This window comes from Oncorhynchus tshawytscha, linkage group LG01, assembly GCF_018296145.1.
Source record: "Oncorhynchus tshawytscha isolate Ot180627B linkage group LG01, Otsh_v2.0, whole genome shotgun sequence".
In the NCBI taxonomy this organism is placed as follows: Eukaryota; Metazoa; Chordata; class Actinopteri; order Salmoniformes; family Salmonidae; genus Oncorhynchus; species Oncorhynchus tshawytscha.
The window spans coordinates 59,719,317-59,747,217 of record NC_056429.1 but is presented as its reverse complement, the minus strand read 5'-3'; the positions used below and the strand labels follow the sequence as shown (position 1 = coordinate 59,747,217).

Below are 27,901 nucleotides of genomic sequence, written 5' to 3'. Positions count from 1 at the left end.
TTGATCATCATAAGCTCTTATCTGCTCTGTGTAGCTGTGTTGGTCCTGGATCGATGGGTTAAGTGCATAAGTGCTGAATACCTCTGTTGTGGTTCCTTCTGCTGAGGTGAAATAGTCGCTCGCTCTATCCTTAACATGAATCCATGCACTCCTACACACAAATACAAATATAGTGCCAGTGTATGGTGTGTGTGGGACCAAACAGAAGACTCTCCAGATTAGGTATTTAACATAAAGACACTTTATTATCTTATGCATACATCTCCTGATATGATATTTATAGATATAACACCAGTACATCAAAAATAACAACTGTCATTGTTTTATATATATATATCTATATATCTATATATAAAGAAAACTAAGAAGATATACACTACTCTTGACTTATCTTATTTCTATCTTAGTTCTATCACCACAAATGTATCAAGTCACAGGGAGGTGAGGTTATATAGCAGTCCGTTAGTAGTAATGAAATGTGTGTATGTTCGCACGCGCGTTTGTGTATGTGTGTGTGGCCCCGCACATATCACATGAATTGAGGATAGGATTTTGATATGTTTGCTCCACAGCCATTGTCATATGAGCAGGTTGAAACCAACGTTTGTGAATTTCAAAATGTATAATATGGGTCAATATGATGCAATCTTCTCAGTTGAACTTTGACACAAGGTTTATGTACTGTACTGTAACACTGGTTGGAACTTCACACAAAGCTGAAAGGGGAACAGAGTATTGCACTGTATTATGGGGAGCATGTGTTGGTCTGTGAAGGGCCCATGGCCTACAAGTCTTGTTCCTTTCTCTTTCATCAGGTTTCGTTCTCAAAGGAGGTAGGACTATTCTGTTGGCAACAGACAGATTATCATATCTCACTGACAGCAATATTCATTTGGCAATCATGGAGTGTTTGGCTGTGCCTCTAAAACCATAATGTTTCCTCTATTTGAAGTCAAGAAGGATCATGGCTGAAGTCAGTCACCCTCGTCTTTCATTCTTTCTTTGTATCTTTCTGCCCGTCTTTCTTTCTCTCTCTTTATTTATCTTTAACTTTCTCTACTGCAACTGTCTTTATACTGTTTCTCTCTCTCTCTCCCCCTTCCCTTTAGAGACTCTGGTCACAGCAGCATGTATGACTGAGGCTTGTGGTGGTCAGGAGGCATCAAAGCTGAAAGACAAGAATGGAAAATGGGTATTACCATTACTGTGTATGCATGTGTGCGTGCCAGTGTCCATACTTGTGTTTGTGTTTGTGCGCATGTGTGTGTGAGCCTGTGCTCAGCAGAATGAGGAGAGCAAACCTCTCTAGGTAACCTGAGGGCTGATATATTCGGCCATTAAAAGTGCTTCATCATTAAATATTAACCCAGCCCATCACTCACCCTACAGGCAGCACATTAAGACTGGGGTCAGAGCAGAGGGAGCCCAAATACAAGCACACGACTACACGTACACACACACACACACACACACTCAAGACACATGAAATTGTCCATTGTCATCAATCTCTTTCCCAAAAATATTTGTGCAGTATGCCTGTGAGCGAGCGTGTGTTTGTGTGTGTGCATCAGTGGTGGCTGGTGGGAGGAGCTATAGGAGTATGGGCTATTTCAAATGGCGGGAATGGAATAAATGCAACATAGTCAGACGTGGTTTCCATTTGTTTCATATGTTTGATACCATTCCATTCATTCCATTCCAGCCATTACAATGAGCCCATCCTCCTATAGCTCCTCCCACCAACCTCCATTGGTGTGCATACCTGTGTATATATGCCTTACCTGTCCCAAAGCTTCACACTCCTACAGGTGTTGGTGCAGCAGCCAGCAGATATGAGAGCTGCAAACAACATCAATAAATATGATACATAATTTATATGACCAAGGACAAGAACAACATCCTGATGACAATAATACAAGCAAATAATAGAATAGAACATATTGAAAAGAGTATTGTTGTAATAGTGTGTCTGTTAAATTACTAAATTGTTACGGTACAAGACAATGGGGAGTCTTGATTCCCACAGTATATCCGTGTGTGTGTGTGTGTGTGTGTGTGTGTGTGTGTGTGTGTGTGTGTGTGTGTGTGTGTGTGTGTGTGTCTGTGTGTCTGTGTGTCTGTGTGTGTGTGGCCATAACAGTGAGTCATTGTAGTAATGACAGTCATTAGGTGGAAACCAACCAACTAATTCAAGTGTTTTGTAATATAGCAGAATCACTTACAATGAGAGGGTCTGCTGGTTTAATTAGCTTATAATGATAATCTTAATTATGTTCGATATACTGAGTAAGAAGAACACACAGACAGACACACACACACACAGTGCCCTCTGACACAGTGCCCTCTGATACACAAAGGTGTGAAGACCCACAGTGAAAGGCTCAGATGTGTGGTTGGGGCATAAATTAAGTGGATGTATGAGAGTGATGTTACTCTCAGATCTCTCTCCATGTCTGTTACAGCATGGATGACCCCAGACTCTGGGCGCCACTTCCTGTTGCCCATCATCCTCTGCTTCAGTGTCTGTCAACATAACACTGTGTATCTGCCTGGGAGTAAGAGACGAAGCGGTCTTCTGGTCAGGCTCCGGAGACGGGCACATCGCGCACCGCTGCGAGCATACTACTCGCAAATGTCCAGTCTCTTGACAACAAGGTTGATGAAATCCGAGCAAGGGTAGCATTCCAGAGAGACATAAGAGACTGTAACATTCTTTGCTTCACGGAAACATGGCTCACTCAAGACACGCTATTGGAGTCGGTACAGCCAGCCTATAGACAGAGACTAAAACAGGAAGCTCCCGCGCTCAGGTCTGTTCAACGCTGGTCCGACCGATCTGATTCCATGCTTCAAGATTTCTTCGATCACGTGGATTGGGATATGTTCCGCACTGCGTCAAACAACAACATTGACGAATACGCTGATTCGGTGAGCGAGTTTATTAGCAAGTGCATCAGCGATGTCGTACCCACAGCAACTATTAAAACATTCCCAAAGCAGAAAATGTGGATTGATGGCAGCATTCGCACGAAACTGAAAGCGCGAACTACGGCTTTTAAGCAGGGCAAGGTGACCGGAAACATGACCGAATACAAACAGTGTAGCTATTCCCTCTGCAAGGCAATCAAACAAGCTAAGCGTCAGTATAGAGACAAAGTAGAGTCGCAATTCAACGGCTCAGACAAAAGAGGTATGTGGCAGGGACTACAGTCAATCACGGATTACAAAAAGAAAACCAGCCCCGTAGCGGACCAGGATGTCTTGCTCCCAGACAGACTAAACAACTTTTTTGCTCGCTTTGAGGACAATACAGTGCCACTGACACAGCCCGCTACCAAAACCTGTGGATTCTCCTTCACTGCAGCCGACGTGAGTAAAACATTTAAACGTGTTAACCCTCGCAAGGCTGCAGGCCCAGACGGCATCCCCAGCCGTGTCCTCACAGCATGCGCAGACCAGCTGGCTGGTGTGTTTACGGACATATTCAATCAATCCTTATCCCAGTCTGCCTTTCCCACATGCTTCAAGAGGCCCACCATTGTTCCTGTTCCCAAGAAAGGTAACGTAACTGAGCTAAACGACTACCGCCCCATAGCACTCACTTCCGTCATCATGAAGTGCTTTGAGAGACTAGCCAAGGACCATATCACCTCCACCCTACCTGACACCCTAGACCCACTCCAATTTGCTTACCGCCCCAATAGGTCCACAGACGACGCAATCGCAACCACACTGCACACTGCCCTAACCCATCTGGACAAGAGGAATACCTATGTGAAAATTCTGTTCATCGACGACAGCTCAGCATTTAACACCATAGTACCCTCCAAACTCATCATCAAGCTCGAGATCCTGGGTCTCGACCCCGCCCTGTGCAACTGGGTACTGGACTTCCTGACGGGCCGCCCCCAGGTGGTGAGGGTAGGTAACAACATCTCCACCCCGCTGATCCTCAACACTGGGGCCCCACAAGGGTGCGTTCTGAGCCCTCTCCTGTACTCCCTGTTCACCCACGACTGCGTGGCCATGCACGCCTCCAACTCAATCATCAAGTTTGCAGACGACACTACTGTGGTAGGCTTGATTATCAACAATAAAAAGACGGCCTACAGGGAGAGGGTGAGGGCCCTCGGAGTATGATATCAGGAAAATAACCTCACACTCAACATCAACAAAACTAAGGAGATGATCGTGGACTTCAGGAAACAGCAGAGGGAGCACCCCCCTATCCACATCGACGGGACAGTAGTGGAGAGGGTAGTAAGTTTTAAGTTCCTCAGCGTACACATCACGGAGTAACTAAATTGGTCCACAAAGACAGCGTGGTGAAGCAGGCGCAGCAGCGCCTCTTCAACCTCAGGAGGCTTAAGAAATTCAGCTTGTCATCAAAAGCACTCATAAACTTTTACAGATGCATAATCGAGAGCATCATGTCGGGCTATATCACCGCCTAGTACGGCAACTGCTCTGCCCACAACCGTAAGGCTCTCCAGAGGGTAGTGAGGTCTGCACAACGCATCACCGGGGGCAAACTACCTGCCCTCCAGGACACCTACACCACCCGATGTCACAGGAAGGCCATAAAGACCATCAAGGACAACAACCACCCGAGCCACTACCTGTTCACCCCGCTATCATCCAGAAGATGAGGTCAGTACAGGTGCATCAAAGCAGGGACCGAGAGAATGAAAAACAGCTTCTATCTCAAGGCCATCAGACTGTTAAACAGCAACCACTAACATTGAGTGGCTGCTGCCCACATACTGACTCAACTCCAGCCACTCTAATAATGGAAAAATGTATGGAAAAATGTATCACTAGCCACTTTAAACAATGCCACTTAATATAATATTTACATACCCTACATTACTCCTCTCATATGTATACCATCTACTGCATCTATACCATCTACTGCATCTTGCCATGTTTATGTAATACATGTATCACTAGCCACTTTAAAAACAAACCAGTTGATTGCAATGAAACCAAACATGCCTGGAAAAGTCATGTTTCGTGTGTGTATTTACATCGAATGTGTCATCGAAAATGGAATGAGACGGAATTCACGACACAAGCGGTTCACAAAATGTTTTGTGTTAGGCTATAAAAATGGATTTTATCAAACAAAAGTGTGTATAAGGTAGTTGTTGTGGAATTGTTAGGTTAGGTTAGATTGTTAGGTTATTACTGCATTGTTGGAACTAGAAGCACAAGCATTTCGCTACATTCGCATTAACATCTGCTAACCATGTGTATGTGACAAATGTGACAAATAAAATTTGATTTGAGAGAGATGTCATGCTTTTTGGCTTTTCTGTCTGTTCCTCACACATCACATCTATTTCCTTCTCTCTGTCTTCTTGTATGTGAATCTAGCTCCACCTGTCTATCCTTCTTTCTTACTCACTCACTCACTCACTCACTCACTCACTCACTCACTCACTAACTCACTCACTCACTCACCCCCTCACTCCCACTCACTCACTCACTCACTCACCACCACTCACTCACCCCCTCACTCACTCACTCACTCACTCACTCACTCACTAACTCACTCACTCACCACCCCCACACTCACTCACTCACTCACTCACTCACTCACTCACTCACTCACTCACTCACTCCCTCACCCCAGTCACCCCCACTCACTCACTCTCTCTCTCTCTCATCTCTGTCTCCCTATCTTTCTCTCTCTCTCTCTCGCCATAATAAAGGTGTTATTCTGTTAGGACTGAGATATCGGTTGTATGTTCAGTCACACTAGATCAGGCACACAAGCAGGCACAAAAACACACACACACAGCCTACACACACATAGCGACAAATAGCATTCCATTTAGCCATAAATCACTTACACATTTTAACTGTGACACTAGGCCTCTTTAACTAGAAATTACCATTATTGAGTATCAGTTGCTATGGTCACACTTTGGCTTTGAGCTAAACTGATTGTCTACCAATGACAGGACTACATATGAATGTCCTTGGGAAGGGGCAGAGATAAAGGCAAGGCACTGCTTTGAAAGCAATTATCAACACACATACCACTACACTGACTCTCTATGTGGAGCTAGGTACTTAAAAACCCAATACCTGGGTATCAATGGTCAAAATAACTCCTTAAAGCACTATTACTTCAGCATGTGTATTGTCACATCCACTCACATTCCACTACAACACCATGGTACTTGCATACTGAGCAGCAAGGGGAACTGCCCTTCCCTACCTGAAGGCTATGCTCAAACCCTACACCCCAACCTGAGTACTCTATTCTGCCACCTCTGGCCCCTTGGCCCTAAGCATCAATCTCTAAGGGAGGGCAGCTCGCGCTCAGCCCAGTCCAAGCTCTTCTCTGTCCTGGCAACCAATGGTGGAACAAGCTTCCCCCTGACACTAGGACAGCAGAGACCCTGCCTATGTTCCTGAAAACGTCTGAAACCCTACCTCTTCAAAGAGTATCTTAAATAATCACACAGCACCCACCCCCTTTTTTGTCCCTACTAGCACTGACTTTGCTGACAACTACTTTATTGAGTGAAAATGTATTTACTATGACTGATAATGCACTAGCTGTAAGTCGCTCAGGATAAGAGCGTCTGTGTCACGCCCTGAACTTAGAGATCCTTTTAATTCTCTATTTGGTTAGGTCAGGGTGTGACTAGGGTGGGAAATCTGTTTTCTATTTCCTTGTTGGCCTGGTATGGTTCCCTATCAGAGGCAGCTGTCTATCGTTGTCTCTGATTGGGGATCATATTTAGGCAGCTTTTCCCACCTGTTGTTTGTGGGATCTTGTTTTTGTGTAGCAGCCTGTGAGCAGTCCAGAATATCACGTTTCGTTTTCTTCTCTGTTGTTTTTGGTGAGTTTCATATTTATTAAAGATGTGCCTTGGTCCATTCATTCAAACAATTGCGACAGTCTGCTAAATGACTAAAATGTAAATGTAATGTGTTGTCGATATTAGGCAGTAAATTTGTACCATTCAGAGCCCTCAGCCATCTTGGTTATTCATGCAGGACCAGATCAAACTTCCAGTGAGCATGTGGCAGAACAGGTGTTCAGAAGGAGGGGCAGGAAGAAAGAAGAGTTGACGAGGGACCACGGTCATTCATCATCTGTCATACACATGGAGTGTGTGTGTGAGCGTGCATGAGTCTGCGTTTACTAAATACATCCCTTTTGAGCAGAGAGACCCTGGTCCTCTTGCCCCTCTCTGCCCCTATTGACCTGCTTCCTCCTGCACTCCCATTGGTCCAGCCAGAGACGGGGACAAAGACCTCCGGCTAGTCCACAGCTGTCTGCTCTGCCTTGCTGCACCTGTTGTGTGTGTGTGTGTGTGTGTGTGTGTGTGTGTGTGTGTGTGTGTGTGTGTGTGTGTGTGTGTGTGAGGGTGTGTTTTGGCTCTCCTTTGTTAGGGTCCTCTGAGGCATAGCCTCATTGTGAGGGGAAGATAGAAGGGAGCATAGAAAGAAGTGACTCTTTGATCAACAGCACCGTGCTTCTATGAAGATTTTCAAGAGTAAACACACACACACACAGACAAACACACATACCAAGGTGAAGACACACACACCGACCCACACGCAAAACAACACACACCACATCAACAATATTCATTATGTTCCTGAATACCTCCATGGCAGCCAACAGACACAGTGTCAGTGAAGGTCTGTTCTGAATCTGAACCCCTGCATTAGGCTATTTCCCTTGTGGGCGGCCAAAAAGCTCTAAGCACCGGGAACAACCCCTAAGTGTTGCTTACACTAGCAAATAAACAGTGCATCTATTTGATTACATAACCCAGTGTACACTAGGAACAGTCAGCTGACGTGGATAGGGGAGTGTGTATTATAATTATAATAATAATAATTTGATGGGTGCTTATATTTGTCCAATTTACACAAGTGTGTATTATACACGTGCAATTCATTTTTTTTTGCATATCCTAACTACCCCTGAGACACCCTCAGAGATTCAAACTAGTGACCTTTAGGTTACTGGCCCAATGTTCTTACCGCTAGGCTACCTGCATCCCAAACCATTGCCCAACTTAGGACATGTGTGTGTGTGTGCGCGTGCATGCGTGCATTGCACAGACAGATATTCACATGTATGCATGTGTACGTGAGTACATGCATCTGCTCATGAAAGTGTGTGTGTGGGTGGGTTAACTTCACACGTAAGCAATTTATATGTCAAATATTCCTCTTCAGAAAAAAATGCTTCAAAGTGGAAATGTAAATGAGAAGCCAGGGAAGCAGCTGTTGGCCTAGATTAGGAGCTGTCCCCAGTAGAGGACCTATGATCACTATCACACACACATACACACTGGACGAGGTGTTGTAGCTACACTGCTTTGCCAAAAGCATGTGGACATTGTCATGCTGAAACAGGAAAGGGCCTTCCACAAACTGTTGACACAAAGTTAGAAGCACAGAATCTTCTAAAGTGTCGTTGTGCTTTACAGTTGCCACTATGCATTTGGGCAGGTAGCATATTCGTCCGTTGGACTGCCTGATGGTGAAGCAGGATTCATCACTCCAGGGAACGTGTTTCCACTGCTCCAGAGTCCAATGGCGGCAAGCTTTACGCAAGCCAATGCTTGCCATTGCGTATGATGATATTAGGCTTGTGTGCGACTGCTGAGGCATGGAAACCCATTTCATGAAGCTCCCGACAAACAATTCTTGCGCTGACGTTGCTTCCAGAGGCAGTTTGGAACCCGGTAGTGAGTGTTACAACCAAGGACTGACGATTTTTACACGTTGCGCGTTTCAGCCCTCGGCGGTCCCGTACCGTGAGCTTGTGTGGCCTACCACTTCATGGCTGAACCGTTGTTGCACCTTGACATTTCCACTTCACAATAACAGCACTTACAGTTGACCATAGCAGCCCTAGAAGGGCATACATTTGACGAACTGACGGTGCCACATTGAAAGTCACTGAGCTCTTCAGTAAGGCCATTCTACTGCCAATGTTTGTCAATGGAGATTGCATGGCCGTGTGCTCAATTTTATACACCTTTCAGCAACGGGTGTGGCAGAAAATACCCGAATCCACTAATTTGAAGGGATGTCCACATACTTTTGTATATATAGTGTATATGGCAGTAGAATAGTGGCCTGAGGTCACACAATGTGTTTTGAAATCATTTGTAAAATGCATTGTAATGTTTTTAAAATTGTATTTAACTGCCTTAATTTTCCTGGACCCCAGGAAGAGTTGCTACTCCCTTGGCAATTGAATGACATCAATTGAAAAACATCTATTTCAGGATAAATCAGTGTTAAAGTGTACCTAGCTGGCCATATATGGATGTTAAATTTTACTTTATGGATTGGTTATGTAGGCGTCTTCTAACCCATCGCTTTCTACTACTCCAGTAAATGTTATTCCCCTTGATCTTCAAGTATAAGACTTGGAAATATGGAAGTATGGATAAGCCAAATTGTTTTACCTGAGCATGACCCCAAAACTAAGGACTTATTGGCCAGCCCTACTCTGTTTATGATTTTGTTGTCATGGAGGACCGATTGGGCTCATTGATTCGAGTTTAAAAATAAATTAAATTAAAAATAAATAAATAAGTGTACATCTCATGGAATTACGTGCTTTTCCAAGAGTGTGCAAAGCTACCATCAAGGCAAAGGCCGGCTACTTTGAAGAATCTAAAATCTAAAAATATATTTTGATTTGTTGAACACTTTTTTGGTTACTACATTATTCCTTATGTGTTATTTGATAGTTTTGATGTCTTCTCTATTACTCTACAAAAATAAAGAAAAACCCTTTAATGAGTAGGTGTGTCCAAAATTTTGACTGGTACTGTATGTATAATTTATACATCAAAACATGGATGTAGTAAATACAGATTGCCCCTTTAAATCTATCAAAAGTGTAATGATTGATAGGCAGTTTAAACTTCTTGAATTCAACCATTATTAGGTTCAAATACACATTTAGATTTGTGAACAGCCATAAAACAACAGCCACAATCCGTAAGCAGCAAATAGCTAAATGATAGAGTAGCAGTGTGATTGACATCAATGCGCTATGTAGATATCAATAATAAGTGCTATCCGTATCGCTGAAGACTACACCACTACTGTCATCCTTACCTCCAAGCGTTCATTCAAATTGGATAATCTTTGGATGCCTACAGCAGCCGCACCATTGGAAGACATAGCTTAGATTGTAGCCTACAAAAGCCTGTTCCTCATCTTTTCCCACAAACCATCAAACACATTTGGTGTATCATCATATTGGTCGCTGACATCTGGTCAGACTCGCTCAGGTTGAACAAACTTAAACTTTCTCCTTTTTTCAATGCTGATTTGAATGTCATTAAGAAAACAAAAGTGTCAAAATAGTTTTTTTCCCGCAAACATCCTTTCTGAATTTAAAAGAAATCCTCGAAGTAATCATCTAGTTTTTCAAAAGAATCGGTAATCTGATAACAATATTTTTGCTGGTAACGTAACGGATTAAAGTTACCATTTTTTTACATTCCTTTACATGTAACATGTTACTCCCCAACCCTGCACACAGACAGGCTGACAGACAGACACAAAGAAGAATGATTGCTGGCTCTTGCCTCACAGTCCCATGGACCTCCCCTGACCTCCTCCAACATCACCCCAGGTCAACACAATGAGTTTCTTACCAAATATTTGTGGTGGGCTTACCACCTTATTGGCCTACTTCCTTCCTGCTAGCAACCAAAAGAGCAAAAAATACCCAACAGTGGCAGCACATACACACTCTCACACTTCCAAACACACTTTCCAGTTGTAGTTGTTTTTTGTTTCCTAGCGCTCACAGACGGGAGCCAGGAGACGGAGCCTAGAGATGGAGTAAATGTAAGTGATTGGAGCACGTCAGGGAATCAGCGCTGTTAGGAGGATAAACTACTATTTAAAAACCCTATGATCAAACACACTCACACACTGATGCTGTGTGTGTCGTCTCTGGAGGCAAATTAGGCTTACCCAGAACATCCACCCACCACAGAGCAATGTTCTCACTCTTCTCTTCTCTCAGTAGAAACACAGCAGGGGTACTGGAGAACACTCAATACAATATATAAAGTCCTGGTCTAGCTACTGTTTGCTTGCCCTGGTACTGAGAGGTAGTGTGGTAAAAAGCATGTGTTGGTACGTTATATACTACCACACAGAATTAATCAGAATTGGTACCAAATGGTACATACAGCTGAAGTCGGAAGTTATACATACACCATAGCCAAATACATTTAAACTCAGTTTATCACAATTCCTGACATTTAATCCTAGTAAAAATTCCCTTCTTTAGGTCAGTTAGAATCACCACTTTATTTTAAAAATAATTATATTTGGTAGCATTGCCTTTAAATAGTTTAACTTGGGTCAAACATTTCGGGTAGCCTTCCACAAGTTTCCCACAATAAGTTAAGTGAATTTTGGCCCATTCCTCCTGACAGAGCTGGTGTAACTGAATCAGGTTTCTAGGCCTCTTTGCTCGCACATGCTTTTTCAGTTCAGGCCACACATTTTCTATAGGATTGAGGTCAGGGCTTTGTGATGGCCACTCCAATACCTTGACTTTGTTGTCCTTAAGCCATTTTGACACAACTTTGGAAGTATGCTTGGGGTCATTGTCCATTTGGAAGACCCAAGCTTTAACTTCCTGACTGATGTCTTGAGATGTTGCTTCAATATATCCACATAATTTTCCTACCTCATGATGCTATCTATTTTGTGAAGTGCACCAGTCCCTCCTGCAGCAAAGCACCCCCACAACATGATGCTGCCACCCCCGTGCTTCACGGTTGGGATGGTGTTCTTCGGCTTGCAATCCTACCCCTTTTTCCTCCAAACATAACGGCGGACATTATGGCCAAACAGTTCTATTTTTGGTTCATCAGACCAGAGGACATTTCTCCAAAAAGTATGATCTTTGTCCCCATGTGCAGTTGCAAACCGTAGTCTGGCTTTTTTATGGCGGTTTTGGAGCAGTGGCTTCTTCCTTGCTGAGCACCCTTTCAGGTTATGTCGATACAGGACTCGTTTTACTGTGGATATAGAGACTTTTGTACCCGTTTCCTCCATCATCTTCACAAGGTCCTTTGCTGTTGTTTTGGGAATGATTTGCACTTTTCGCACAAAAGTATGTTCATCTCTAGGAGACAGAACGCGTCTCCTTCCTGAGCGGTATGACGGCAGCGTGGTCCCATGGTGTTTATACTTGCGTACTATTGTTTGTACAGATGAACATTTAGAAATTGCTCACAAGGATGAACCAGACTTGTGGAGGTCTACAATTTTTTTTCTGAGGTCTTGGCTGATTTCTTTTGATTTTCCCATGATGTCAAGCAAAGAGGCACTGAGTTTGAAGGTAGGCCTTGAAATACATCCACAGGTACACCTCCAATTGACTCAAATGATGCCAATTAGCCTATCAGAAGCTTCTAAAGCCATGACATAATTTTCTGAAATGTTCCAAGCTGTTTAAAGCACAGTCAACTTAGTGTATGTAAACTTCTGACCCACTGATATTGTGATACAGTGAATTATAAGTGAAATAATCTGTCTGTAAACAATTGTTGGAAAAATTACTTGTGTCATGCACAAAGTAGATGTCCTAACCAACTTGCCAAAACTATAGTTTGTTTACAAGAAATTGAAAAACAAGTTTTAATGACTCCAACCTAAGTGTATGTAAACTTCTGACATCGACTGTAGTAGTATTGTTGCTCTACATACACCAGAAACACATGCACACATAAAATCAAATACATACCAGACATAGTCCATGCATCAATTACAAAAACATCTTCCTTGTCACTATGCTGTTGGTTTGTGCAATGCTATATTGAGTTCAGCACTAATGCTATTCTGAAATGTTTACACAGGTTATCATTTAAAGTGAATGCAGCCCAGTTAGAACGCCTGTCATGACAACAGGAAGTGTGATTGACAATTAAAACAGGATGTAGAGCATATGCTGACATCCTATCCTCTTTCTCAGCGTCTTTATTCACAGCTAGAGCAGGGCTCAAATCTCAGGCCTAAAAATAGCTCAAGCACAATACACTATATGAGACCCTAGAGAATAAACAGACACTGTTTTTCCTCTATTCGCCACTCCAATCTCTCTTTCATGCATGCTCGAATGCACGCACGCACACTGCCATGAGGAGAGGTAGGTGTGGTTAACCCTTTATTGAAGGAGTGGAGAAGCCATGTCATCAGTTCTGTAGACAGTCTGCCTCAGGAGATTTTCTGCTCACTCTATAGGACTTCCTGTTAGAACTTCATGTTGATCAGGTGTAGGGCTGTGGCGGTCATGACATTTTGGCAGCCGGTGATTGACAAGCAAATAACTGCCGGTCTCACGGTCATTTACTGTTATTTAACCCTTTAGAACCCATAGTTGCCATCAACGGCATTTTTTAAAATTACTGTAGTGGCCGCGAATGGCCTTGTTTTCTAACAATATCTGTGTCAATACAGCAAATGAACTTGCTAACAACGTGTTCTTGTATTCACATGGCTGTTGTCATCAACCAGAAACAGGAAACAGGGATGCTGTCATCATTTGTATTTTTTTAAAGTATTTAACTATTACTATTCTCGTAATTTGGAATATTTTTCGTCGTTGTCATGACCGCAGTTTCCGGTGGATTTCTCAACCAAACGTGAAGTACAAACGGAGGTATTTCGGCTATAAAAAATAGTCTTTATGGGACAAAATGAACATTTGCTGTCTAACTGGGAGTCTCGTGAGTGAAAACATCCAAAGCTCATCAAAGGTAAACGATTTAATTTGATTGCTTTTCTGATTTTCGTGACCAAGCTGCCTGCAGCTAGCTAGGCATAATGCTACGCTAGGCTATCGATAAACTTACACAAATGCTTGTCTTGCTTTGGCTGTAAAGCATAATTTCAAAATCTGAGATGACGGGGTGATTAACAAAAAGCTAAGCTGTGTTTCAATATATTTCACTTGTGATTTCATGTATATGAATATTTTCTAGTTATATTTTTTGTCCGTTGCGTTATGTTAATTAGTGTCAGTTTATGACAATTCTCCCGGATCCGGGAGAGGGAGTTCCAAGAGGTTTTTAACAAAGTTAACCATTTTCATTGTAGTGTCCAAAACGTCGATCAAGCTGTCAGGCATTCCCTTGGCAGCAAGAGCCTCTCAGGTGGATGCTGCAGTGTACCCAAGTGGTGTCGGGAGAAACTGCTTGCATGAGCGTTACCACTCCACTATGTCTCCCTGTCATGGCTTTTGCACCATCAGTACAGATACCAACTTGACCAGCAGCTACGTTTGGCTACATACGGACCGTTAGTGGAATTCCCGTAAGAGAGTAACGGTTAATGTGATTGGATGTTTTTTAATTATTTGACTAGGCTACTTGTATTTGACATTGGGTTGTTATTTCGCTGAACACTAGATGGTTTCATTTTATTTTTGGCAGTGAAACGAGGCTACTCAGGCGAGAATAAAAACCTTACCCAAATGTATAGCCCTGTTGGAAAATATAAATGGCCCATCTGAAAATGTGAAGAAAAAAAATGCCGTCACGTGATCAGGTCCTTCTGATAGGCATTTCAGGTGAGCTACAAGTGAATGAAGAGACACATTGTGGAAGTAACTGTGCGTGTCCCTCTTATCGAATTCCGAGGCGCATATTGAAGATATTAGAACTGTCCACAAGATGAGTAGGCCTAACGAACAGCAAAAGCACCAGCCTATGTCAATCTACTATCCCCCATAGTACAAAAGTCGATCTATTCTGTTGGTCAACTTGTCCTCCTGTGCAAGAAAAAAGAATGGCGACAGAGGGGATTGCTGCCTTTTTACATTCACCTAACCAATTTTGCTATTTTGTGTGTTTTTTCGCATTATTTCTAACTTATTTTGTACATCATGTTAATGCTACCGTCTCTTATGAACGAAAAGATCGTCTGGATGTCAGCGATTACTCACCTCGAACTGGACAAAGGGGGCGGCCTGTCCCAGACAAGGCCCAAATCCCCGTCATTCACATGAAGAAAATAAGGAAATACAGGGGGCGTAGATCACGGTGCCTTGTGAGAATTTGTCGGCGAGTGGGTACCACGCCTCTACAGTATGTTCAATGAGCCAACATGCAATCACTGGAGAGAATAATCTGGATGAGCTCTGTTCGAGACTATCCTAACCATGAGAAATAAAAAACTGTCATATCTTATGTTTCACATAAGTTGGGCTGAACAACGACATGGATAATTGGGTTTCCCGTTCATCGGCAGGAGAGAACAGCTACATCTGGTAAGATGAGGGGTGGGGGTGTGTGTCTATTTGTCAATAACAGTTGGTGCGTGATGTCTAATATTAAGGTAATCTCAAGGTATTGGTAGACTACCTCATGATAAGCTGAAGACCACACCATCTACCAAGAGTTTTCACATATATTTTTCTTAGCCATCTATTTACCACCACAAACCGATGCTGGCACTAAGACCGAACTCAACAAGCTGTATAAGGCCATAAACAAACCAGAAAATGCTCATCCAGAAACGATTGGACAGCCTATAAGGAGGAGGTCAGAGACCTGGCAGTACAGTGCCAGGACAGCAACCTCTCCCTTAACGTGAGCAAGACAAAGGAGATGATTGTGGACTACAGGAAAAGGAGGGCCAAACACGCCCCCATTCAAGTTCCGTACAGCCCATTACATCACTGGGGCCAAGCTTCCTGCCATCCAGGACCTATATAATAGGCGGTTTCAGAGGAAGGCCCAAAAAATGGTCAAAGTCTCCAGTCACCCAAGTCATAGACTGTTCTCTCTGCTACCACCTGGCAAGTGGTACCAGAGTGTGACGTCTGGGAGTAGAAGCTCCTTAACAGCTTCTGGATCCAAGCCATAAGACAGGTGAACAATAAATCAAATTGCCACCTGGACTATTTGCATTGACAAACCCACCCCTTTGTTTTTACACTGCTGCTACTCACGGTTTATTATCTATGCATAGTCACTTTACCCCTACCAACATTTACAAATGACATCGACTAACCTTTACCCCCGCACATTGACTCGGTACCGGTACCCACTGTATGTAGCCTCATTATTGTTATTTTATTGTGTTACTTTTTAAAATGTATTTTATTTTTTACTTAATGAATATTTTCTTAACTATATTTTCTTAAAACTGCATTGTTGGTTATTAAGGGCTTGTAAGTAAGCATTTCACGGTAAGGTCTACTCCACATGTTGTATTCGGCGCATGTGACAAATAAAATTGGATTTGATTTGAAATACATGTTCCAAAATTACTCTGGGACAGTTCTGGGATGCAATAGATGTAACGCCGGATGAGTGAGATGGGTGTGGAGTCAGACGCAGAGAGCAGAAAGTGAACGGGAAAAAACACTTTAATGTCCTCTTTCAAAGTAACAGGTCCAAACTTGGGTGAAGCCCTAAACACAGGTGCAAACAAACCCAAAACCACTGTTAGAAAAACCCGGACAGCGAAAATCCAAAAGACAACGATACACCACTGACGTAACAATAACAACAAGCCCGCACAAACACCAGCGGGATAAACAAACTTAAATAACACCCATCCCAAAACCCCAACAAGGAACAGGTGAAAACAATTAGACAAAAACAAACAAAAAGGAAAAAGGGATCGGTGGCAGCTAGTAAACTGGCGACGACGACCGCCGAGCGCCCCCCGAACAGGAAGGGGAGCCACCTTCGTTGGTACTCGTGATAATAGATCCCAAATTAATACAACCACTTGCATCAAACACTTTTAAAAGCAATGATGCTGATGCAACAGATCAGAATGTTTAGCTTAAAATGTTGATAAACTATTAGGCTATTTCTTTACATTATAAGCGCAACAATGCACACACAGCAGTAGGCTATAAGCGTAAATGTTCCAAAATGCAATCAATTCCCTTTTTTTTTTTTCTAGGAAGTGGCAGCAAATGTGATTACGCATGTAATGCGTTATTATAAAGGTGCATTTTTATGGTGAAAATGATCTTCCCCAAACTTGAAACTCACCCGCAACCTAGTTATGCCAGTTAGACTCTACACTGCTTATAAAGGAGATTAATGTGCTCAATTTTAAGACATCATTTGGCCACTTTAGTGATACAAACCTTATCAAAATAGGCCTATGGGCTAGGCTACATGAGGTGTGTGACTATGATTTGAAAAAGTCACCAAAAAAAAGGAATGCGCTGTTTCTTGCCATACTGCACAAGCTGGGAATCATTCACAAGTGATAATACATAATTCACAAGTGATAGGCTAATATTGTCACCCATCAGACTATTATTAATTTAATGTTGTCTTTACATATACTAAATAATATATGTGTGTAATTAGTTTTGATTTAGAATGGACCATTATCATGCACCTGTCTATGAACAGTGGCATGGGAAAAAGAACACGTCATCAATACACTTAAAATGTGAATGGAGGATTTTTTCCCTGTGGTTGATTTTTGCTAGCTAGGTAGGTTATACACCTGTTGGAAAGCAAAGCAAAGTGCTTAATATTAGGAATATTTATAAATAAATATAGCAGGCCTAGCCTATTGTAAGCTGATGGGACCCTCCTCTTTTTAATAGAGGCCATCAAAACTGTTTTCTTGCACAATTGCATAACCTATAGAAATGTTGTGCAACATGAGCTTATGGGCTCTCATGAAGTGTTTGGTTAGATTTTCAATTACATTTGCATTTATGTTAGAGTGGTTAGAGGGGCAATAGAGTGCTGAGTACCAGGTAGTTAGCTAGTTTGGTAGGCTACTAATGACCATCAGCAGCGTCAGAAGTCTAATTGCTGGGACTAAACGGTCACTTGGAATTTGACTGCCGTCATGACTCGTGTCCGCCGGTATGGCAGTAATATGGTATCGTAACAGCCCGAGTCAGGTGACACATTGCCAACTAGAGGTCGACCGATTAATCGGAATGGCCGATTAATTAGGGCCGATTTCAAGTTTTCATAACAATCAGATCTTTTTTTTACACCTTTATTTAACTAGGCAAGTCAGTTAAGAACACATTCTTATTTTCAATGACGGCCTAGGAACGGTGGGTTAACTGCCTTGTTCAGGGGAGGAACGACACATTTTCACCTTGTCAGCTCTGGGATTCAATCTTGCAACCTTACGGTTAACAAGTCCAACGCTCTAACCACCTGCCTCTCATTGCCATCCACGAGGAGCCTGCCTGTTACGAGAAATGCAGTAGAAGCCAAGGTAAGTTCCTTGCTAGCATTAAACTTATCTCATAAAAAACAATCAATCAATCAATCAATCATAATCACCAGTTAACTACACATGGTTGATGATACTAATAGTTTATCTAGCGTGTCCTGCATTGCATTAAATCGATGCAACGCTGGGGGATGATTTAACAAAAGCGCATTTGCGAAAAAAGCACAATCGCTGCACGACTGTACCTAAACATAAACACCAATGCCTTTCTTAAAATCAATACACAGAAGTATATATTTTAAAACCTGCATATTTAACTAAAAGAAATCCAGGTTAGCAAGCAATATTAAACAGGTGAAATTGTGTCCCTTCTCTTGCGTTCATTGCACGCAGAGTCAGGGTATATGCAACAGTTTGGGCGGCCTGGCTCATTGCGAACTAATTTGTCCGAATTTTACATAATTATGACATAACATTGAAGGTTGTACAATGTAACAAGAATATTTAGACTTATGGATGCCACCCATTAGATAAAATTCCGTACGGTTCCGTATTTCACTGAAATATTAAACGTTTTGTTTTCGAAATGATAGTTTCTGGATTTGACCATATTAATGACCAAAGGCTCGTATTTCTGTGTTATTATGTTATAATTAAGTCTATGATTTGATATTTGATAGAGCAGTCTGACTGAGTGATGGTAGGCAGCAGCAGGCTCGTATGCATTCATTCAAACAGCACTTTCGTGCGTTTTGCCAGCAGCTCTTCGCAAGCACAGCGCTGTTTATGACTTCAAGCCTATCAGCCTAATGGCTGGTGTAACCAATGTGAAATGGCTAGCTAGTTAGCGGTGTGCGCGCTAATAGCGTTTCAAATGTCACTCGCTCTGACTAGGAGTAGTTATTCCCCTTGCTCTGCAAGGCCCGAGGCTTTTGTGGAGCGATGGGTAACTATGCTTCGAGTGTGGCTGTTGTGGATGTGTTCCTGGTTCGAGCCCAGGTAGGGGCGAGGAGAGGGACGGAAGCTATACTCTTACACTGGCAATACTAAAGTGCCTATAAGAACATCCAATAGACAAAGCTATATGAAATACAAATGGTATAGAGAGAAATAGTCCTCTAAACACTATATTAACTACAACCTAAAACCTCTTACCTTGGAATATTGAAGTCTCATGTTAAAGGGAACCATCAGCTTCCATATGTTCTCATGTTCTGAGCAAGGAACTCAAACGTTAGCTTTTTTACATGGCACATGCACTTTTACATGTGCACTTTCACTTCTCCAACATTTTTTTTTTTTTGTGCATTTTTATTGATGTATTATATTAAGTTAAAATAAGTGTTCATTCAGTATTGTTGTAACTGTCATTATTACAAATACATGTTAAAATATGGGGTGATTAATCGGTAGCGGCTTTTTTTGGTCCTCCAATAATCGGTATCGGTGTCGGCGTTGAAAAATCTTAATCGGTCGACCACTATTGCCAACCAACACTATTATCATGGGATGAATTCATACTTCTTATAGGGACACCAACATCCAGATTGGGAGCCAGTTAATGTGCATAGTACTTGCGCAAAAAGGAAACATTTACCAGGATTGGGATTCAAATGGGTGAGGTTCGTGCAAATTTCCATTGGGTGTGTGGATGTTCTCTCTCAGTGAAAACAGCGAGTCAAGGTCCTGTCTTTGTGTTCTTTGCTTCGCCAGGCTTCTTCAGCTGTGTTTTTTTTGTCTGGGTGAACAAGTTCTCAAAAGAAGAGCCTGAACAAAGAATATCGCTGATAACAATAGCAGAAGAATCTAGAGCAGTGTGTGTGTGTGTGTGTGTGTGTGTGTGTGTGTGTGTGTGTTCATGTGCACACAGCCAGCTCCTGAAAGACAGAATGATATTCAGCTTGGCATAACAGTGGCAGAGACCACAAAGAGTACTTCAAATACAACTGCTCAGTCTTCATCATTCCCTCTATGTGCATCCCACACTCATTAATTCACAGTGAGCGAACACAGTCCATTGCAGTAGCTGGAAACGGCAGTTTTTTTATGGAATATCTACATATCTACAGGCGTACAGAGGTGTTAGCTAATCCAAGTTTATCATTTTAAAAGGCTAATTGATAATTAGAAAACCCTTTTGCAATTATGTTAGCACAGCTGAAAACTGCTGATCTGATTAAATAAGCAATAAAACTGGCCTTCTTTAGACTAGTTGAGTATCTGGAGCATCAGCATTTGTGGGTTCGATTACAGCCTCAAAATGGCCAGAAACAAAGACTTTCTTCTGAAACTCGCCAGTCTATTCTTGTTCTCAGAAATTAAGGCTATTCCATGCGAGAAATTGCCAAGAAACTGAAGATCTCATACAGCGCTGTGTACTACTCCCTTTTCAGAACAGTGCAAACTGTCTCTAACGAGAATAGAAAGAGGAGTGGGCAAGAGGACAATTACATTAGAGTGTCTAGTTTGAGAAACAGACACTTCACAAGTCCTCAACTGGCAGCTTCATTAAATAGTACCCGCAAAACACCAGTCTTAAAGTCAACAGTGAAGAGGCGACTCAGGGATGCTGGCCTTCTAGGCAGAGTTCCTCGGTCCAGTGTCTGTGTTCTTTGCCCACCTTACTGTTTTCTTTTTATTGGCCAGTCTGAGATACGGCATTTTCTTTGCAACTCTGCCTAGAAGGCCAGCATCCCGGAGTCGCCTCTTCACTGTTGACGTTGAGACTGGTGTTTTGCGGGTACTATTTAATGAAGCTGAAACAACGTGCCATTGGAACACAGGAGTGATGGTTGCTGATAATGAACCTCTGTACAGCTATGTAGATATTCCATTAAAAATCAGCCGTTTCCAGCTACAATAGTCATTTACAACATTAACAAGGTCTACACTGTATTTCTGATCAATTTGATGTTATTTTAATGGACATAAAATGTGCTTTTCTTTCAAAAACAAGGACATTTCTAAGTGACCCCAAACTTTTGAACGGTATTGTACGTAAAGCTCAATAACCTGATGCTTTTACTACTTCCTTCAATGTAATATGGTGCAAGTATGCAAAGTCTAGAATGGCCACAGTGAAAGAGCAGAGACATCAGAGTGATGTGCGCCCTCTCATCAAAAACAAAAGAGTTTCCTTCTGTTCAGAGCAAACACTTCTTTCAACCTATGAACAAACAATGAGAGTTAGGCCAGCTGAGACCCAAACAGCAGTGCTTTCACTAACGGCACTGTAAAGCACGTACACACAGACACATGCGTTCATAATCATATTCTCTGTGACAGACACACACCACCCACGCACACACACTGTCACATACACACATAACATTTCTCGCTCAAACAAATGGAGCAGAATCTGTTGCTGCTCACGTCACTTCTGACCCCTACTAGAGGCCTTCACATTTCCAAAATTAACCTGGGGCTTTCCCACCCAGACCCGTTATGCATACATTTGTTTTTAAAATATAAAGACCCATTCTGAATGGACCCGAGGACAACTAGACCCATTCAGTATAGACCTGGTTGGATCCAGACCCTGTCTGATACGGTACAAGTGAGGGAAGCCGCAGAAAAGTCCATTTTTAAGTGACTTTATTAACCAGAGATGAAAAAGTGCGAGGGAGAGGAGGTAGAAAGAGGTGACAGAATAGCGAGGGCCGTGCTGTGTGTGTAGGCTACTGTAAGTGTGAGTGAGTGACATGGGGAGGAGGGAGGGAGAGACGAGAGCAACAAACTAGGCAAAGACGCACTATAGTAGACTGATAGCTGCCATAGCTAGGTTATTTATCATCCGATATGATTATGTAGTACCTGTCTTGACAGCATCAAACCGGGAGAAGCTAGTTAAGCTATCTAGCTAGCTAGGCTTATTGAGGCTGCATGCACTTTCTCGTCTTACATAGTTACTACTCACTGGGCACAGACGTCTATTCAACATCTATTCCATGTTGGTGGAAACAATGTTAATTCAACCAGTGTTTTCACACCCTGATCTGTTTCACCTGTCCTTGTGATTGTCTCCAACCCCTCCAGGTGTCACCCATCTTCCCCATTATCCCCTGTGTATTTATACCTGTGTTCTCTGTATGTCTGTTGCCAGTTCGTCTTGTTGGTTGAGTCAACCAGCGTTTTTGTTCTCAGCTCCTGCTTTTCCCAGTCTCTCTTTTCTCACCCTCCTGGTTTTGACCCTCCTGACTCTGAGCCCGCCTTTCTGACCACTCTGCCTTCCCTGACCCTGCCTGCCGTCCAGTACCGTTGCCATACCCCTGGTTTACTGACCCCTGCCTGCCTTGACCTGTCTATTGCCTGCCCCTGTTGGATTATTAAACCAGTGTTAATTTGACATGTCTGTATCTGGGTCACACCTTGATTCCTGATAGTGTGCCCAGCGGGAAACTCCATTCAGAATATTAAGTAGCAGCATACTTGTTGGCTCCTGGTTGTTGTAGCCTATCCTTCTCCTTTAACTTTTAATAAAATATTTTTATTTCCATCTTCCATTGATTAGATATCTCCTAACCTTTGCCACACACGGACCGAGGCTCTATGACTGTAACCTATTTCCGCTTTGATGACTTGTGATTGGCCACCAACAACAACAAGCTACACGCGCCATCACGTGAAAAGCAAGAGCAGCAGCATAAATTATAAAATGTCCCTCTCTCTCTACTGCAGCAGTTGCGTTTGGATTTGTACAGGTCCTCCCAGACGAGTCAGTTAAAATTACACATACCCGAGACCTGTGACAATCATATCATATCCGACCCAGACCCATGACATTCTTTAGAATTCTAGATCCGGACCCACTCCTGTCCCGGATCGGGTCTCGGTACAGGTGCATCCGTGAAGACCTCTAACCCCTACAAACAAACAGCAAAATATCAAATATGTCAGTGTTTTGGTTTTAACAAAACAAACACACAGACACACACTTTTCCACATAAAATCAGTCATCCCTTTCCCATCCATACAATCACTATCTAAAAATACATTTCAAAATAAAAAATAAACGTAATTAATTATGCTATTTGAGGGCTGACAGAATAAATTAAAGCTGTGATTAATTAATTCACACAAACACACACACACACATACACTTTAACATTGAACAATAATATAATGGTCTCTGCAGCAGACAACTACCATAGCAGAGATGAGTATTTGACAGATAGTCATGCACTGTCTATAAGATTAATAATGTCTGTTGAGAGCTACAACACATAGCCTACTTGAGCTGGGATTCAATCCAATCCACGTTAGTACATGTGCAGCACCATACCAGTGTCCACATATGTGAAAAGAACACATTTGGTTTTTTTAAAGTGCAATTTGATGATGTCATCTAAAGTAAAAACATTTTTAAAAAACAGCGATTTTCAAACACTGAGATTTTTTGGGGAGAAGGTAAATAAGTAATTTTTCCCAAATTAAAAAATGGTCTGTAACACAATTTTTGCATCATTATATGATGCAAGGGACCCCTTTACAAAATACAAAGCATTACTAGATTTTTTTACCAGAGAGAATCAGACAGAAATGTAGGCTACACTATTGCCTTCTTTGCATATCTCACAATACAAAACTGCCCCTATAAGATCCCTCATAGCCTATAACATTTGCAACATTACAATTACAACCAAATCATTTTTATGTCTTTAGAAAATAATTCCCTCCAGGGCTCGGAATTAAGTGCGTCCCATCATCCCTGAGAAAAAACAGAGTCTGGGACAGTTCTGGGATGACAGATCCAAAATTCATACAACCACTGCACAGTTGCCGGAGAGGAAGGAAACCGCTCTGTGATTTCACCATTAGTTTAATGGTTGTGGTAGGAGAAAACTGAGGATGGATCAACAATATTGTAGTTACCCCACAATACTAACATCAATTGACAGAGTGAAAAGGAAGCCTGTATAGAAAATAAATATTCCAAAACATGCATCCTGTTTGCAACAAGACACTAATGTAATACTGCAAAAAATGTGGCAAAGCAATTTACTTTTTGTCCCGAATACAAAGTGTTATGTTTGGGGAAAATCCAATACATTACTGAGTACCACAATCCATATTCTCAAGCATTTTTTATTTTTTTATTTACCTTTATTTAACTAGGCAAGTCAGTTAAGAACAAATTCTTATTTTCAATGACAGCCTAGGAACAGTGGGTTAACTGCCTGTTCAGGGGCAGAACAACAGATTTGTACCTTGTCAGCTTGCAACCTTCCGGTTACTAGTCCAATGCTCTAACCACTAGGCTACCCTGCCGCCCCATGGCCACCCCCATGGGGCAGCAGTGGTGGCTGCATCATGTTATGGGTATGCTTGTAATCATTAAGGACTGGGGATAAAGGACTTTTTCAGGATAACAAATTACTTGAATAGAGCTATGCACAGGAAAAATCTTAAGAGGAAAGCCTGGTTCTGGCTGCTCTCCACCAGACACTGGGAGATGAATTCACCTTTCAGCAGGGCAAAAACCTAAAACATAAGGACAAATCTACACTGGAGTTGCTTACCAAGAAGACAGTGAATGGCCGAGTTACAGTTTTTACTTGAAAATCTCTGGCAAGACCTGAAAATGGTTGTCTCGAATTTTGAAAAGAATAATGGAAAATGTTGTACAATTCAGATGTGGAAAGCTCTTAAAGACTTAACCAGAAAGATTCACAGCTGTAATCACTACTAAAGGTGCTTCTACAAAGTATTGACTCGGGTGTGAATTTTTATAAAAATTATACATTTTAAAGATGTCATCAAGTAGCACTTATCAAAACGTTTATTCTTATCTTTTTAACTACAGAACATAGAAATGTGCAGTTTTCACATATGTAAACATTTGCATGGTGCTGGAGTTAATGATTATGAGGTTAAAAAGCGGTGGAATTACCCTTTAAGAGGGCAGTTAAACATAGAATTAGAGTAATACCATCTGGGATGTATTTTACGCTACATTATTCAAATCTGGCAAAATCCTCATGCCCTCCCTGTCCCCTCCTGCCCCTCCACTGGCACTCCCCACAGGACAGATCCATGGGCAGCAGCAGTGAAGGGGTTGTAACATGGGAACACACACAAATGGCACTGCAGAATGCCTGGACCAAGGACTGTATGTGACTGAAAATATTCAAGCATATCTTATTGTGAGGTTGCTGGACTCTCATTCTTCTAATCTACTGTTTTACCTCTCTTACACACCTGGGAATGAATAGAGACTTGGTTCTGAATAGAGACTCAGGTGTATGAAAGTACATTTCTTCAGAATTTCACCACAAAAAACAAGGGCTATCCTGGCAATGCTTTATGGGGGATTTTCCATCTCCCTAGTCCCACTTCCATATGGAATATGAATGCAGCTCTGGTAATAACAACATTGGCCTTTTTAAATGAGCCACAATAGGCCTGTCAGACTGATGACTCCCTACCGTGATATCAGACATCCTTATTGGACAACTGCTAATAGCATTGTATGCATTGGACCACCTTTATTAAAATCCCAAGGTATTTTGAGACACTGGTCAGGGTGTTAACAAGCAAAGGCGGAAACATGGCCCTACTGCTCAGTGTACCAGACGGATTATTCAGAGAACTGGGTTTCCTCTTACCAACAGCTGGGCACATAAGAGAATGACTCATTTTCTCAGAGTGGGGGAGATGGAAGGGAAGGGAAGGAGAGAGAGAGAGTGAAAGAGAGAGGGAGCAAGAGAGCAAAAGAGGCAGAGAAACAGCTTGATGCTAAAGCAACCGATGTGTACCGTTTTACACCACCACCCCCTCCCCCCAACACTCAATGAAACCCATAGAGCAATTCAAAAGCCCTCTAAATTCAATTAGTTAATAATGCAATATAAATGTCCTAAACAGAAAAGAAAAGAACAGGACAGACCAGAGCAGTGCGGTGATGTCACATCAGGCCCAGAGGTACAGGAGCAGGATACAGGAGGGGAAACCTACGGATCATGAAGCAGCCTGAACATTCAGCAGGGCATGTTGGGTGTCACATCTCCAATGCTAATGCCTATTACCCTGGGCACACAACATGGAGAATGATGCCCTATTTACACAGTAACTGACACCACGCCTCACTGACTGACTGGCTGACAGATTGAGATCCCTCCACTAAGGCCCACAGAATATTAAGTAAGTGCTCTGCAGTCTACTTCCGGCGCCGACAGAGATGGCCGCCTCGCTTCGCGTTCCTAGGAAACTATGCAGTTTTTTGTTTTTTTACGTGTTATTTCTTACACTAGTACCCCAGGTCATCTTAGGTTTCATTACATACAGCCGAGAAGAACTACTGAATATAAGATCAGCGTCAACTCACCATCAGTACGACCAAGAATATGTTTTTCGCGATGCGGATCCTGTGTTCTGCCTTACAACCAGTGCCACGTAATGGTTCCCATGCAGCGACCCAAAAATACGACTTAGGAAAAGAGGGAAATGAAGCGGTCTTCTGGTCAGACTCCGGAGACGGGCACATCGTGCACCACTCCCTAGCATTCTTCTTGCCAATGTCCAGTCTCTTGACAACAAGGTTGATGAAATCCGAGCAAGGGTAGCATTCCAGAGGGACATCAGAGACTGTAACGTTCTCTGCTTCACGGAAACATGGCTAACTGGAGAGACGCAATCCGAAGCGGTGCAGCCAGCGGGTTTCTCCACGCATCGCGCCGACAGAAACAAACATCTTTCTGGTAAGAAGAGGGGCGGGGGCGTATGCCTTATGGCCACATGGTGTGATGAAAGAAACATACAGGAACTCAAATCCTTCTGTTCACCTGATTTAGAATTCCTCACAATCAAATGTAGACCGCATTATCTACCAAGAGAATTCTCTTCGATTATAATCACAGCCGTATATATCCCCCCCCAAGCAGACACTTCGATGGCTCTGAACGAACTTTATTTAACTCTCTGCAAACTGGAAACGATTTATCCGGAGGCTGCATTCATTGTAGCTGGGGATTTTACCAAGGCTAATCTGAAAACAAGACTCCCTAAATTTTATCAGCATATCGATTCCGCAACCAGGGGTGGAAAGACCCTGGATCATTGTTACTCTAACTTCCGCGATGCATATAAGGCCCTGCCCCGCCCCCCTTTCGGAAAAGCTGACCACGACTCCATTTTGTTGATCCCTGCCTACAGACAGAAACTAAAACAAGAAGCTCCCACGCTGAGGTCGGTCCAACGCTGGTCCGACCAAGCTGACTCCACACTCCAAGACTGCTTCCATCACGTGGACTGGGAGATGTTTCGTATTGCTTCAGACAACAACATTGACGAATACGCTGATTCGGTGTGCGAGTTCATTAGAACGTGCGTTGAAGATGTCGTTCCCATAGCAACGATTAAAACATTCCCTAACCAGAAACCGTGGATTGATGGCAGCATTCGTGTGGAACTGAAGGCGCGAACCACTGCTTTTAACCAGGGCAAGGTGTCTGGTAACATGACTGAATACAAACAGTGCAGCTATTCCCTCCGCAAGGCTATCAAACAAGCTAAGCGCCAGTACAGAGACAAAGTAGAATCTCAATTCAACGGCTCAGACACAAGAGGCATGTGGCAGGGTCTACAGTCAATCACGGACTACAGGAAGAAACCCAGCCCAGTCACGGACCAGGATGTCTTGCTCCCAGGCAGACTAAATAACTTTTTTGCCCGCTTTGAGGACAATACAGTGCCACTG

General features: G+C 42.6%; 1 protein-coding gene across 1 annotated transcript in view; it reads right to left on the bottom strand.

Moving 5' to 3' along the window:
* Positions 1 to 225: 225 nt before the first annotated feature.
* Positions 226 to 27,901, bottom strand: part of LOC112254433 (coiled-coil domain-containing protein 85A-like) — a 42,028-nt gene continuing 14,352 nt past the window's right edge. Inside the window, exons 3-4 of the mRNA XM_024427019.2 lie at positions 1,782 to 1,839; positions 226 to 1,168 (exon numbers count right to left, since the gene is read on the bottom strand). Of these exons, the coding sequence (XP_024282787.1) occupies positions 1,153 to 1,168; positions 1,782 to 1,839 (74 nt within the window). The 3' untranslated portion in view covers positions 226 to 1,152. The remainder of the gene's footprint in view (positions 1,169 to 1,781; positions 1,840 to 27,901) is intronic.